The sequence below is a fragment of the Convolutriloba macropyga genome, chromosome 3, assembly GCF_964194025.1.
Source record: "Convolutriloba macropyga chromosome 3, txConMacr16.3, whole genome shotgun sequence".
NCBI lineage: Eukaryota > Metazoa > Xenacoelomorpha > Acoela > Convolutidae > Convolutriloba > Convolutriloba macropyga.
In genome coordinates, this window is record NC_134470.1 from 40,809,972 (window position 1) to 40,824,321 (window position 14,350).

The 14,350-nt window shown below is 39.7% G+C and overlaps 1 protein-coding gene across 3 annotated transcripts in view; it reads left to right on the forward strand.

Moving 5' to 3' along the window:
* The window catches only part of LOC142336205 (mediator of RNA polymerase II transcription subunit 12-like protein), a 305,636-nt gene that overhangs the window by 257,432 nt on the left and 33,854 nt on the right, over positions 1 to 14,350 (forward strand). For all 3 annotated transcript variants that reach the window (XM_075384862.1, XM_075384864.1, XM_075384863.1), the window contains one exon: positions 7,088 to 7,264. In XM_075384862.1, coding sequence (XP_075240977.1) covers positions 7,088 to 7,264 — 177 coding nt within the window. The remainder of the gene's footprint in view (positions 1 to 7,087; positions 7,265 to 14,350) is intronic.

The following is a 14,350-nucleotide window of genomic DNA, read 5'->3' on the forward strand; positions in this document are numbered from 1 at the left end:
CAATTAAGGAAGGAACACCAGTGAGGAAGGAACATCAGTGAGGAAGGAACATTAGTGTGGAAGTAACACCAGTGAGGAAGGAACATCAGTATGGAAGTAACACCAGTGAGGAAGGAACACCAGTGAGGAAGGAACCCCAGTAAGGAAGGAACACCAGTGAGGAAGGAACATCAGTGAGGAAGGAATACCAGTGAGGAAGGAACACCAGTGGGGAAGGAACACCAGTGAGTAAGGAACACCAGTGAGGAAGGAACACCGTTGGGGAAGTAACACCAGTGAGGAAGGAACACCAGTAAGGAAGGAACACCAATGAGGAAGGAACACCAGTAAGGAAGGAACACCAATGAGGAAGTAACACCAGTGAGGAAGGAACATTAGTGTGGAAGTAACACCAGTGAGGAAGGAACACCAGTGAGGAAGGAACACCAGTGAGGAACACCAGTGAGGAAGGAACACCAGTGAGGAAGGAACACCAGTGAGGAAGGAACACCAGTGAGGAAGGAACACCAGTGAGGAAAGAACACCAGTGAGTAAGGAACACTAGCGAGTAAGGAACACTAGCGAGTAAGGAACACTAGCGAGTAAGGAACACTAGCGAGTAAGGAACACTAGCGAGTAAGGAACACTAGCGAGTAAGGAACACTAGCGAGTAAGGAACACCAGTGAGGAAGGAACACCAGTGAGGAAGGAACACCAGTGAGGAAGGAACATCAGTATGGAAGTAACACCAGTGAGGAAGGAACACCAGTGAGGAAGGAACCCCAGTAAGGAAGGAACACCAGTGAGGAAGGAACATCAGTGAGGAAGGAATAACAGTGAGGAAGGAACATTAGTGTGGAAGTAACACCAGTGAGGAAGGAACACCAGTGAGGAAGGAACACCAGTGAGGAAGGAACACAAGTGAGGAAGGAACATTAGTGCGGAAGGAACACAAGTGAGGAAGTAACACCAGTGAGTAAGGAACACCAGTGAGTAAGGAGCATCAGTGAGGAAGGAACACCATTGGGGAAGGAATGCGAGTGAGGAAGGAACACCAGTCAGGAGAGGAAGGAACACCAGTGAGGAGAGGAAGGAACACCACTGAGGAGAGGAAGGAACACCACTGAGGAGAGGAAGGAACACCATTGAGGAGAGGAGGGAACACCAGTGGGGAAGGAGCACCAGTGGGGAAAGAACACCAGTGGGGAAAGAACACCAGTGAGGAAGGAACACCAGTGAGGAAGGAACACCAGTGAGGAAGGAACACCAATGAGGAAGGAACACAAGTGAGGAACATCAGTGAGGAAGGAACACCAGTGAGTAAGGAACACCAGTGAGGAAGGAACCCCAGTAAGGAAGGAACACCAGTGAGGAAGGAACATCAGTGAGGAAGGAATAACAGTGAGGAAGGAACATTAGTGTGGAAGTAACACCAGTGAGGAAGGAACACCAGTGAGGAAGGAACATCAGTATGGAAGTAACACCAGTGAGGAAGGAACACCAGTGAGGAAGGAACCCCAGTAAGGAAGGAACACCAGTGAGGAAGGAACATCAGTGAGGAAGGAATAACAGTGAGGAAGGAACATTAGTGTGGAAGTAACACCAGTGAGGAAGGAACACCAGTGAGGAAGGAACACCAGTGAGGAAGGAACACAAGTGAGGAAGGAACATTAGTGCGGAAGGAACACAAGTGAGGAAGTAACACCAGTGAGTAAGGAACACCAGTGAGTAAGGAGCATCAGTGAGGAAGGAACACCATTGGGGAAGGAATGCGAGTGAGGAAGGAACACCAGTCAGGAGAGGAAGGAACACCAGTGAGGAGAGGAAGGAACACCACTGAGGAGAGGAAGGAACACCACTGAGGAGAGGAAGGAACACCATTGAGGAGAGGAGGGAACACCAGTGGGGAAGGAGCACCAGTGGGGAAAGAACACCAGTGGGGAAAGAACACCAGTGAGGAAGGAACACCAGTGAGGAAGGAACACCAGTGAGGAAGGAACACCAATGAGGAAGGAACACAAGTGAGGAACATCAGTGAGGAAGGAACACCAGTGAGTAAGGAACACCAGTGAGTAAGGAACACCAGTGAGGAAGGAACACCAGTGGGGAAGGAGTTCGAGTGAGCAAGGAACACCAGTGAGTAAGGAACACCAGTGAGTAAGGAACACCAGTGAGGAAGGAACACCAGTGAGTAAGGAACACCAGTGAGTAAGGAACACCAGTGAGTAAGGAACACCCGTGAGTAAGGAACACCCGTGAGTAAGGAACACCAGTGAGAAAGGAACACCAGTGAGTAAGGAACACCAGTGAGTAAGGAACACCAGTGAGTAATGAACACCAGTGAGTAAGGAACACCAGTGAGTAAGGAACACCAGTGAGTAAGGAACACCAGTGAGTAAGGAACACCAGTGAGGAAGGAACACCGTTGGGGAAGTAACACCAGTGAGGAAGTAACACCAGTGAGGAAGGAACACCAGTAAGGAAGGAACACCAATGAGGAAGGAACACCAGTAAGGAAGGAACACCAATGAGGAAGGAACATCAGTGAGGAAGTAACACCAGTGAGGAAGGAACATTAGTGTGGAAGTAACACCAGTGAGGAAGGAACACCAGTGAGGAAGGAACACCAGTGAGGAAGGAACACCAGTGAGGAAGGAACACCAGTGAGGAAGGAACACCAGTGAGGAAGGAACACCAGTGAGGAAAGAACACTAGCGAGTAAGGAACACTAGCGAGTAAGGAACACTAGCGAGTAAGGAACACTAGCGAGTAAGGAACACTAGCGAGTAAGGAACACTAGCGAGTAAGGAACACTAGCGAGTAAGGAACTCCAGTGAGGAAGGAACACCAGTGAGGAAGAAACACCAGTGAGGAAGGAACATCAGTATGGAAGTAACACCAGTGAGGAAGGAACACCAGTGAGGAAGGAACCCCAGTAAGGAAGGAACACCAGTGAGGAAGGAACATCAGTGAGGAAGGAATACCAGTGAGGAAGGAACATTAGTGTGGAAGTAACACCAGTGAGGAAGGAACACCAGTGAGGAAGGAACACCAGTGAGGAAGGAACAGCAGTAAGTAAGGAACACCAGTGAGGAAGGAACACCAGTGTGGAAGGAACACCAGTGTGGAAGGAACACAAGTGAGGAAGTAACACCAGTGAGTAAGGAACACCAGTGAGTAAGGAGCATCAGTGAGGAAGGAACACCATTGGGGAAGGAATGCGAGTGAGGAAGGAACACCAGTCAGGAGAGGAAGGAACACCAGTGAGGAGAGGAAGGAACACCACTGAGGAGAGGAAGGAACACCACTGAGGAGAGGAAGGAACACCATTGAGGAGAGGAGGGAACACCAGTGGGGAAGGAGCACCAGTGGGGAAAGAACACCAGTGGGGAAAGAACACCAGTGAGGAAGGAACACCAGTGAGGAAGGAACACCAGTGAGGAAGGAACACCAGTGGGGAAGGAACACCAGTGAGGAAGGAACGACAGTGAGGAAGGAACACCAGTGGGGAAGGGTTTGAACTCATAATACATTTTTAAGCTACCATTAAATTAAATTGCCCCTGACTGTCGTTCGAGAGCAATTCATCCGAAGCTAGTGGGTTTATTTTAAAAGGTTTTGACTAAACTTTTGTTTTGGGAAATTGTATTAATGAAACAAGGTGTAGAAGTGATGCTAAAGTTGATTATCGATTTTGTTGTCTTGCTAATCATTTCAAAGAGCGAGACCCGCGCTAACTCCTGTTCTCGTCTTCAGTATTTCATTTGAAAATTGATTTGATTGATGTGTCACAAAATTTCCCAAGTGTGGGATAATTGGGACGAGAGCAAAAGTGAAAAATCACGGCTAGAAAGAACAAATATATTTTTTTTTTCAATTTTCTTCTACCGATTTTTATTGATGCTTGATGGGACTTTGGAATTTAAGCTCTTCTCCGTTGGTGTCTGGTTGAGCACTCATTTCAGTGTACAGAAAGTGTGAAAACAACTGACGATGATTTCATCTGTCGGGCGTTTTTTCAAAAAGATTCAATTTCTCTACAAATTACTGTCAGTGATTCTTCAAGACAAATTTTTTTGCAACTGAGCGATCTGATTGAACTTCGACTTTCTGAGGAGCTGATTTATGTTGCAAAAAAGGACAATGCATGTGGTTTTTTTCTCTGTTAAAAATATCAAAATGTTTGGAGTTTTTTCAATTTGAGAAGATTGTAACTCAAGATTGCAATAGAGAAGATTGTACTCAAGATTGCTCGTCAAAATCGCTTAAATTTGAGCTGCGCAAAACTGATAGTTGAAAGAGCTTTTCTCTCAAAACAAAAAAACTTGAAACGTATATTGGAACATTCCCTAAGTTTCCCCGTTTATGGCGGCATATACAGCGTTCAATATCATTTGATCCATTGATCACCGAATGATTATTTGGCTCACCTTGTGTTCTTTTAAGTGTTCTTTTTGAAGCTTTCTGCATTTCTTTCCTTGATTCATACATGTTTTTGCAAAAGTTTTAGACTATTTACCTTTATATCTTCCCAACAGTATAACTATGAAATTATAACCTATAATTTCGTAGAGTCTATAATACGAAAAACTCAAATTTGGTTTACTCGGAAGTGGCGGATTCTGATTTCTTTTTTCCGGCCTTTCTCCTTAATGTCCCCTCCCCCCCCCCCCCCCCCCCCCCCCCGCAAAAAAAATTAAATTGTTCCGCCCCAATGAAATTTTATTATTTATTATGAAATTATACCCCCTCATTATGGTGTATTTACCCCATGATTGGGGGCCATAGGTTACCTGACCACTAAGCTGGTGGTGGGGGCTATAATTGGAAAGACCCCTTTGTTTGATACAACCTGATTGTTTGAGCTAAAATGCAAGATCAAATGGCCAAATCTGAGCCTGCATACCAATCAGTAAGAGCCCGCGTTCAGGCTGGGTTGAACATTTGATTCCTCCCAGGCTCAAATTGCAGAAGTTCTGCGTGTTAGGCAGCTTTGATATCCGCTACACCATGGCACCGTTGCTAGCTGGACACACAATATTTTATAATGAATGAATCGCTATTTCTAATTTATCATTCTGTTGAGATGTCTGATTTGAACCCCGTCTGTCGATTCGATCATTATCACTCAGCCAACCGGGATCAACGGAGTATCCTGGTCTCACTACATTATTCGAGTCATTATGAGGCCTGGTTATTATGAGGCACCACATGACGAGGCAACACTGCCTTTTGGTGTTCTCTCGGTTCAGTATGTGTGTATACAAAAGTGTAAAAATATATACATTTTTTATTGTTCGTCTGTTCCGAAAACAATTTATTATTAATAGCCGCCCTCATCTTCTCAGCCGGCTATTATTGCGCTCCTATTTTTACGACTCGAAGAGGAGTATTGGAGAAGTCCTTTTTTTTATTCAGTTTTATCGGAGTGATTTTTGAAGCGGGAAATGAAACGCGTGAAAAAATTTGGAGTGATTTTGGCACTGAACAAAAGTGAAGAACGGAGCGAAAAGAGAGTGGTTTTTGTTCATACCGCTGTTTTTGAGAGAACGAGTAATTGATGTGTGAAAAAATTTTCTCTCAGCGAGCGAAATTTTTTTGTTCGTGCGGCATTTTAAAGCATTTTTTTTCATTTATTTTGGTTAAGAGGTTTGGTTGTGATTTTGTTTTAATTTTAGGCTGGTTTCGGTAGTGGTTTGAAGGTTTCTGGAAATTAATTTGAATTTTATGATAAGTCGGAGGTTTTTAATGTATTTTGCTGATTTTCGGGCTAATTTTTGCGGTTTTTTGACGATTATTTTGTTTTACGGGCTCAAATGGGCATTGAAGAAACCCCTTCTACTTGAGCAATTTTATGATAACAATTAGTTACAGTTTTGTGGGTCAGAATCATTTTTTGTTGAGAAAAATGACAAAAAATGCCGAAAATTGGAACTATTTTTCTTAATTTTTTGCAGTTTTTCGTTTTTTTTTTCTGTTTTTAGCTAAGTTTCTTTGCCTAATATGACTTGCCTATTGTTTTGTGAACATGTGGATACCCTATTGGCTGAAGGGAATTTTTCTTTCAATTTATATGTTTCTGAAATATTAAAAAAAATTAGTAACTTTTCAGTGAAAGTTGTTTTTAAGAGCTTTTTTTTCATAATTTTAGCCTAAAGTAATTTTTCAAAATTCACATAAATGGTTTTTGTAAGTACTAGTAGTTTTGATGAAGTTATTTTGGCAGAGATAGGTTTTTCGGGATCTCAATTTATAACAAAATTTGATCAGATTTTTTATCATATTTTAACAGACTTGATTTTTTTGTTTTTACTTTTTTGTTTCATGACTTTGTTTCAAGATAATCATAAATTAGTGAAGGCACGTTTTGTTTGATGAGTTGTTGGATGGCTTTAAATGGATTTTCACTTCGAATCGTTTCCGGAATTCTTCCTGCTGTGTTTTTTTTACTTCGTCAAACTTTTTTTTCGCTTTATCATTTTGCCACTTTTTCGACATTTTGCGTGAAATCTTTTTGACTTCTGTAGGCTAGTTTCTCTCTTCTCTTATTCGGCTAAAAGTGAATTTGAACATCAGTTGCTCAGCAAGGCAATTCAAAATGAACAGAGTCAGTATAAAAAATTGAAGTCAGAAATAGAAAGGGGATAAACCCATAAAGCCCAATTTTAGATGCCCGCTATTTGAACGTCGTTCCTATAAGTCTTAGTTACCATCTCTTATGCTTATTGGTGTTAGTAGCCCCTGTAGCCTCTCTCTCTAAGAAACAGAAGTATGTTCAACTACGAAATGCCATCAAAATAAATCGGACTTAAAATTTTTTTAGTACGAAAATCTTTTTTTTTCAATATCTTCTATTCGTTCAATCCCAATCATGCTTATTGGAATCAACGGCGGCTATTGCCCCCCCCCCCGCAAGCTTCATTGTCAAACCGGATAACCTATAGCCCCCCTCCCCCAATCATGATAAAGATGCCACAACGGGGGACTATAATTTCATGGGGGCCTATAATGGGAAAGACCCCATTATTCCTTGCTCTTTCTGTCTGTATTTAGCCGCAAGTACATGGTTTAATAAGTAGAAGGTTTTGGGAGACGTTTGGTGTTTTAGAATATCATAGGTGAGAAACAGAACGAGGGACTGCGCATGGTGCGACAGTTGCTGCCTCTTCAGAAGTGCAGCGTGGATGTGGTGTGTTGTGAGCCAGTGGGAACTGTCTATGACTCCAAAGGCAACAAGATCGAAAACAGCCACTTAGCACAGGGTCTCGCCTCCAACAAATACCAGGTGGTCTGGAAAAAAAACATTTATATGCCTGTTCTATTTTTATCTAAAATAACAAATCACAATTGTATTGATCAAAATTAAGATTAAATATTAATGAAGTAGGCCATCTTCTTTTGTAGTGCATCTTGGTCTGGTTAATTTCTATCAAACGAAGTTTGTAACAATTATATTAGTCCTATGGTCTTTTTAAGACTCGAAGAGGAGTATTGGTTTTACACAGGTTTTTACAACCCAAAATATTTGGATTGTATTGGCGCGCTCTTGTTACGACTCGAAGAAGAGTATTGGAGAATCCTTTTAGAGAGTCTCCAAGTATGCGATTAACAGAAACTGGAGATAAGAATCATGGTGTGAAGGGCGGTTCCCCCGCCAATCCCCACCCCTGTACATCGTTCAAGCCGTAAGGACGAGGCCCCGCAACCAAAGGCCCCCACCGTTGCCCCCCCCCCCCTCCCATCAATCCACCCGTGGCACCCCCCACCCAGCTGCGCTCAGATCAGGCCCCTTCAATCAAGCTAAAGCTAGTCTCACTAAACCGTTGCGCGCTACTGACAAAGCCAACCGCTCGCCGGTCGCTTGAGAGTAATTCGCTCGACGTTAGTCGGTTTTAATAGCCACTGTCAGCATCGCAAGGGCTTCTGTTTAGGGGCTCTCCTTTTAGGCGGTTTTCTTGGGTTTCATTACAATTTATTACAATCGCTTTCCCGCTAGTGGTTTTTGTTCAAATGCGGCCTTTTGAAATTGATTTTTATACTGCTTTTGCGATTTTCTTATCTGATTTTCTAAGCGGTTTTCCCAATCCATTCAAAGTCTATTCTAGGTCTAGTTTTTCCTTAGTCAATGAAAATTCGTTGAATTTTAGGTCAGGACTTGTCCTGGTATGTTTTTTATTCGCTTTGCCTTTCTGTCGTTTTACATAAGTCGCTACTTTTCACTTTTGACTTCTGACTTACCTCAATCTCTGTTTCAACTGAATAAAATTTAGAATTGCTTCACAACTTTACTCAAATAAGTTCAAGTTCACAAGGTGAAACGAAGAAATCAAAAGAAACGGCATAAACCAATATACCTCGGGCACTAAGATTTGAAGACTTAGTACCTTAAGTTATCAGTGTCCCTTTGAGTATATTGCTAATTGTTGGTTTGTGTTGAGCCTGTCTTCCAAAATAGAAGCTGAACATGCAAAGTTGATTGAATCTAAAGAAACTGTGGATGAAATTAGAACACTTCTTAACGCTCAAAAGAAAACCAGGCTGTCATCAAACTTTTCTCGTGCCTTAAGTTGTGAAAGTTCCTTAGAGTATACTGCTAACTGGCATTAGTATTAAGCCTATTGTTCTCCTTTTTAAGGGAGACTTCAACAAATTTATCTAATCTAATGAAAGTGTAGAAGAAATTAGGACACTTTCTAACACTTAGAAAAAATATTAGATAGTTGTCAGTTTTTCTCGTTATTTTTTTTGAACAGTTTCACTTCGAAAAGCGGTCAGTGAGGTCAACGGCGGCTAGGTTGCAGAAATGTGCCGGCTATGTTTTTTCATTTTTGGCTAAGTCGGATTATGATATTTATTAATTTGTGGATGGCTTTGATAGTGATTTTAAGCTTTTTAATTGCTCTTGAACGCAGTTCATAGCAATTATTGCAAACGTGTGTGTGTTTTTTTATGCAAAACTTTCGCTTGACAATTTTGTGCATCTTTTCTAGAACATTCTTTGACTTCTCAAGTGACTTTTTTACGCTTTCCTTCATCATTTTTGAGTGATCTATAGTGCTCCGAAGTTGCTAATATAAAATCGGTTGCAGCACAGCAAAATTAACTGACTTGTAGCGCAGTGGTTTGTGAGGGGGGCTACGGATCGAGAGGTCAGTGGTTCGAAGCCCGGTGGGGCCAAAGTTTCTTCATCCATAAAGAAAAATTGATCTAGGCTAAAGACCATGAATTAAATTGCCTCGCCTGTCGTACAAGAGCAATTCTTCCGACATTTGTCGGTTTATGTTTGGTATTCAATTTTTTTATGCTGATTTGAAAGTTTTCCTGCTATTGGATGATTTTTTATAGCTGTGAAGCTGTAAGCTAAGCGCAGCTATATTGCGGTGCTCTTGGTTTTTTTTACAATTCAAAGAATTTGAATTGTATTGGGGCGCTGTCTTTTTTTTAAGATCTGTTCACACATTTCCATGATTTTTGAAGTCAAATTGGAGTAGTGATTGTGGTCACGCCGAAACAGGAAATGGAGCGAAAAAGCGAGTAGTTTTGCGGCGTGAATTTTTTTCGCTCTAAATTTAAAGTAGAGTGAGAAAACGTATTTGAACATAAATTCGCTTTCTCGCTAGTGGTTTTTTGTTCACATGCGGCAATTTCACTTTGGTTTTTACTGTTTTTTTTCGATTTTTTGGATCGAATTTACAATCCATTCATAGTTTTTTCTAAATGGATTTCCTAATCCATTCATAGTTCATTCTATTCCTAGTTTTTCGTTAGAATCAAATTTACATTTCTGGCTATTGGTTTTCTGTTCTTGCTAGCGACATTTCTACATTGATTTAGTTTTTTTTTGTTTAGTAGGTCTAGATCCATTCATAGGTCTAGTTTTTGTGTGTAGTCAATGAAAATTCTGACTTGTACTGCTATGTTTTTTCAAGATCTGTTCACACATTTTTATGATTTTTGAGGTCAAATTTGAGTGGTGATTTCGGTCACACCGAAACAGGAAGTGGAGCGAAAAAGCGAGTGGTTTTGCGGCGTGAATTTTGTTCGCTCTAATTTTAAAGTAGAGTGAGAAAACGGTGTTTGAACAGAAATTCATTTTCTGGCTACTGGTTTTTTGTTCACATGCGGCAATTTCACTTTAATTTTTACTGTTTTTTTCAATTTTTGGATCGGATTTTTTTGTAAATGGTTTTCCCAATCCATTCACAGCTCATTCTAGGCCTAATTTTTTTGTTTGAATTAATTTTTAATTTCTCGCGTGTGGTTTTTTTGTTCACATGCGGCATTTTGACGTTGATTTTCAGTTTTTTTGATCTGATTTTTTTAAATGGTTTTCTCAATTCACTCATAGTTCATTCCAGGTCAAGTTTTGCTGTTTAGTCAATGAAAATTCTTTGAATTTTCCGTCAGGACTTGTCCTGCTATGTTTTTTTGTTTCGTCGTCTGACGCTCTTTTTTCGTTTTACATTTGTTCACACAGCAAAGCTGAAAAAGTCAATTTTTCTGAATGACTTCTTCCTCTCACTAACGGCATTTGCGCGCGTGACGTCATTTCTCACTCGCTTTAGCGAAAGTTTTTAGGTTATTTGCGTGATTAGATTTTGATCATACGTGACTTACCTCACTCAATAAAATGACTTTTGCACTTTATAACTTAGGTTTAATTTGAATTAGTTTAAGGTCAAAGGAACTCATATGTGCAGTAAAGGTCCCTAATAAGAGGCTTCTGTGGAATGAATTTTAATAAGCTTTATTGATTTATCGCTGAATGTTTTTTAGCCTAGTTTTTTGAGAGGCGTCGATTTTTTTTTCAATTTAGATCTGTATCTGTTTCTATCTCTATTATATGGCACGCAGGTCTATTCTTTCGCAGCTATTCCGGCAATCTGCCGGCTATGTTATGCGAGTTTAAGTAATTCTTAGGCTATTGTTTTGTTTTACTGCTTCCAGTGGGCTGTGAAAAGAAGCCTATTACTGAAGTAGTGTTTAGGTATCTAGTTATAGTCGGCAAAAAAAATTTGTTTTTGCTGTGAAATATGATAAGTCCAGATATTTCAAACTCTAGAAATCCAGAGAATTTTTCCCTTTCTCTACAACCGTAGACAATTTTTCAACTCTATTATGAATTGCGTATTGTTTTGCGAGCTGTTCTAAACTCTCATTTGCTTGAAAGAACTCCTATTTTTTGTTTTTGTAATATTAATTGTACTATCTTGAAAAAATATGTTGGCTTGAAAATATGCTCGCCGGATGGAGGATTTACTGTCCTGGGTACTGTGTTTTTCAATTGCTCTAGAACGAAGTTTGAAGCAATTATGTAAACGTGTGATTTTGGCTGACGAATCTTCGCTTTCAAGTAACTTTGTTCTTGATTTTTGAGTGATCTCAATTGCTCTCAATCTGAACTAAGTTTATTGATAACATGTAAAAAGAACTTTAAAAAACGGTGTTTTAAAGCGGTCATAGCAAAGGTGGTAAAATGGGTGTTTGCTAAGCTGAGGGTTCGGGGGTTCAAACCCGTGCGGGGTACTTTCCCTTCTGTATCCCTTAAAATTTCCACCACCCCTCTTGGCGTTCGAGAGCAATTCTTGTGATGTTAGTCGTTTTGTGTGTGTGTGTATTTGCGTGTGTGTGGGTATGATTAGAAAATGAGTGTTTTCTCTTTGTAGCAATTCTTCTCTGTATTTTGGTCGTTTCTGTGGTTTTTTAATTTCAATGTTTTGAACGATGGTTTTTCGTAAAACCGATGGAATTATATTTTGCTCGTTATTTTTGAATTGCTCTGAATCGACGTTTTAATCAATCATCTTTCCCACGCTCTTTTTCTCTTTCTTCTTTTATCTTTCTTTCTTCTTCCTTTCTTACTTTCCTTCTCTATTTTCATCTTTCGGCTCTCTTTCTTCTCGTTTTCTTTTTTAATAGCCGCGGAGCGATAGCGTTTTTATTGGGGACATCGTGATTATTTTAATTCGTCGACTCCATTGATGATGTTCCAATTCTTGCAACCTTGACTTTTTCAATTTCAGTGATTTCTACTGCTTCGCAGTTAAAACTTGTGAGCGTGACGTCGTTTGTTAGGCTTTTAGGTCAATTGCGCGACTTACCTCACCTCAAAAAAGATGACTTCTGAACTCACTTAATGAACTTCAAATTTTATGAACATTTGCTATTTAAAGATCAATTAGTGTGCATGCTGTGCAAATTAGTGCCAAACGTATATGCCCTAGTTCTTGAGTATTAGAATCCTGAGTTTTAGATTTCAAATATTAATTTTGAAAAGCGCTATTGCGCTATTAGGGCTTTTTCCCCATAGAGTTTATGTGTCGCATAAAAAATGACAGTACGAATTTAACACAGAAAGTCTATTATTGGACTGGTCGTTAATCGGTCTATCTTATTTCTTTAGTTGTTTCAATTCCATGGAAGGCCACAAGCGTCTATCGCGGCTATTTACCGGCAATCTGCCGGCTATGTTCTGTCTTTCGCTTTCTTCTTTCTTTCTTTTTCTTTTATGTTTTTTTCTCTTTTGTTCTTCTCTTAATTTCTTCTTTTTGCATCCTTTTCTTTCTTGCTTTCTTTTTCTTTCTTTCAGTCATTCACTCTTTCTTTCTTTCCTTTCTTTTTTTCTTGCCTTTTTCTTCCTTTCTCCTTCTTTACCTGCCTCTCTTCCATCTCTAGCTATCTTCATCTCTCTCTGTCTCTCGCTTTCATTCTTTCTCTGTTTCATTCCATCTCTGTCCATCTTGCTTTCGTTTTTTTTTATTCTTTTTTCTCTTTTCTTCCTTTGCTTCTCTATCTCTTTCTTTCCTTCTCTCTCTTTCTTTTTCCAGCAGAAATAATAACAAATGCAAATTTTGACTGAAAAGAGCCTGCCTTGCGTACATTTTCTATCGTTTTTGAAAAACTGTTTTTTTGTCTACTGAGGTCTCAACAATGCATCTCCCTCTCTTTCTCTCCATTTCTCTCTCCGTTTCTCTCTCTCTCTCTCTCTCTTTCTCTTTCTTTCTTTATGTCTTCTTTTTCTCCCTCTCTTTCTCTCCATTTCTCTCTCCGTTTCCCTCTCTCTCTCTCTCTCTCTCTCTCTCTCTCTCTCTTTCTTTATGTCTTCTTTTTTTCTCTTCGTTCTCTTTTTCTTTCTTTTTCCATTGTCTTTTCTTTCCTCTTTTTCTTTCTCTCTCTTTCTCTCTCTCTCTCTTTCTCTCTCTTTCTGTCTATTTTTCTTATTCTTCTATCTCTCTCTCTCCCTCTCTTTCTCTCCCTTTGTTTCTTTCTTTCTCTCTTTCTTGTTTCTCTCTCTCTCTCTTTCCCTTTATTAATAGCCGCCGGCAGCCTTTGAACGGTTAATATTTTGGCGCTCTCCTTTTTTTAATTCGCTTTAACTTTTGATCACGTTTTTCGTTATACGTAAGTCACAATTTTCACGCTTGAATTTCTTCACTCTTTTTCAACTGAATGGATATTTAATTATTCCACGCATTGAATTACTCAATGTAGTGAATACAGTCAAAGTCAGAAGAGTAAATCAGAAATGGGATAAACCGATCAAGCCCGGTCCTTAAATCCTAGTGGTTTAAAGCGATTGCTAGCTGACATTAGTATTTTGCTTAGTAGCGTTCAGTTTAATAGCTGAATTAAGTGTAATTTTAGAATCTAACCAAAATTGCAGAATTTGCCTACCAAATGAAAAAGAATGGACTCTTAAAAAATTCTGTCGATTTCTATCTCTATTGTTCTGTTTCATTCCCAATGTGCGTCCAACGGGTCAACGCCCCCATGTTTTGGCATTTAGACAGCTATGCTGATACCTTTTTCTTTTTTATTTTTCCTTCTTTGTTTCTTTCTTTCTCGTTCTTTCTGTCCTCTCTTTTGCCTTTCGTTTTTCTCTCTTTCTCTGTCTTTGGTTCTTTCTTGCTTTCTTTTTTTTCTTTCAGTCATTCACTCTTTCTTTCTTTCTTTCTTTCCTTTCTCTTTTTCTTGCTTATTTCTTTCTTTCTTCTTTATCTCCCTCTCTTCCATCTCTCTCTCTCTCTCTCTCTCTCTCTCTCTCTCTCTCTCTCTTTGATTCTTTCTCTGTTTCATTCCATCTCTCTCCATCTTACTTTCCTTTTCTTTATTATTTTTTCTCTCTTTCTATTTCTCTTATAATCTTTTGTCTCTAATCCTTTCCTTCTCTATCTCTTTCTTTCCTTCTCTCTCTTTTTCAAGCAAAAATAATAACTAGACTAACAGCAACAAATGATGCTTCGCTTGTTTTAAAAAATGCAAAATTGACTGGAAAGAGCCTGCCTTGCATACATTTTCTATCGTTTTTGAAAAGCAGTTGGAACAATGAATGCAAGCAGCCGAAAACGATTCTAATTGATGACGCATTCAA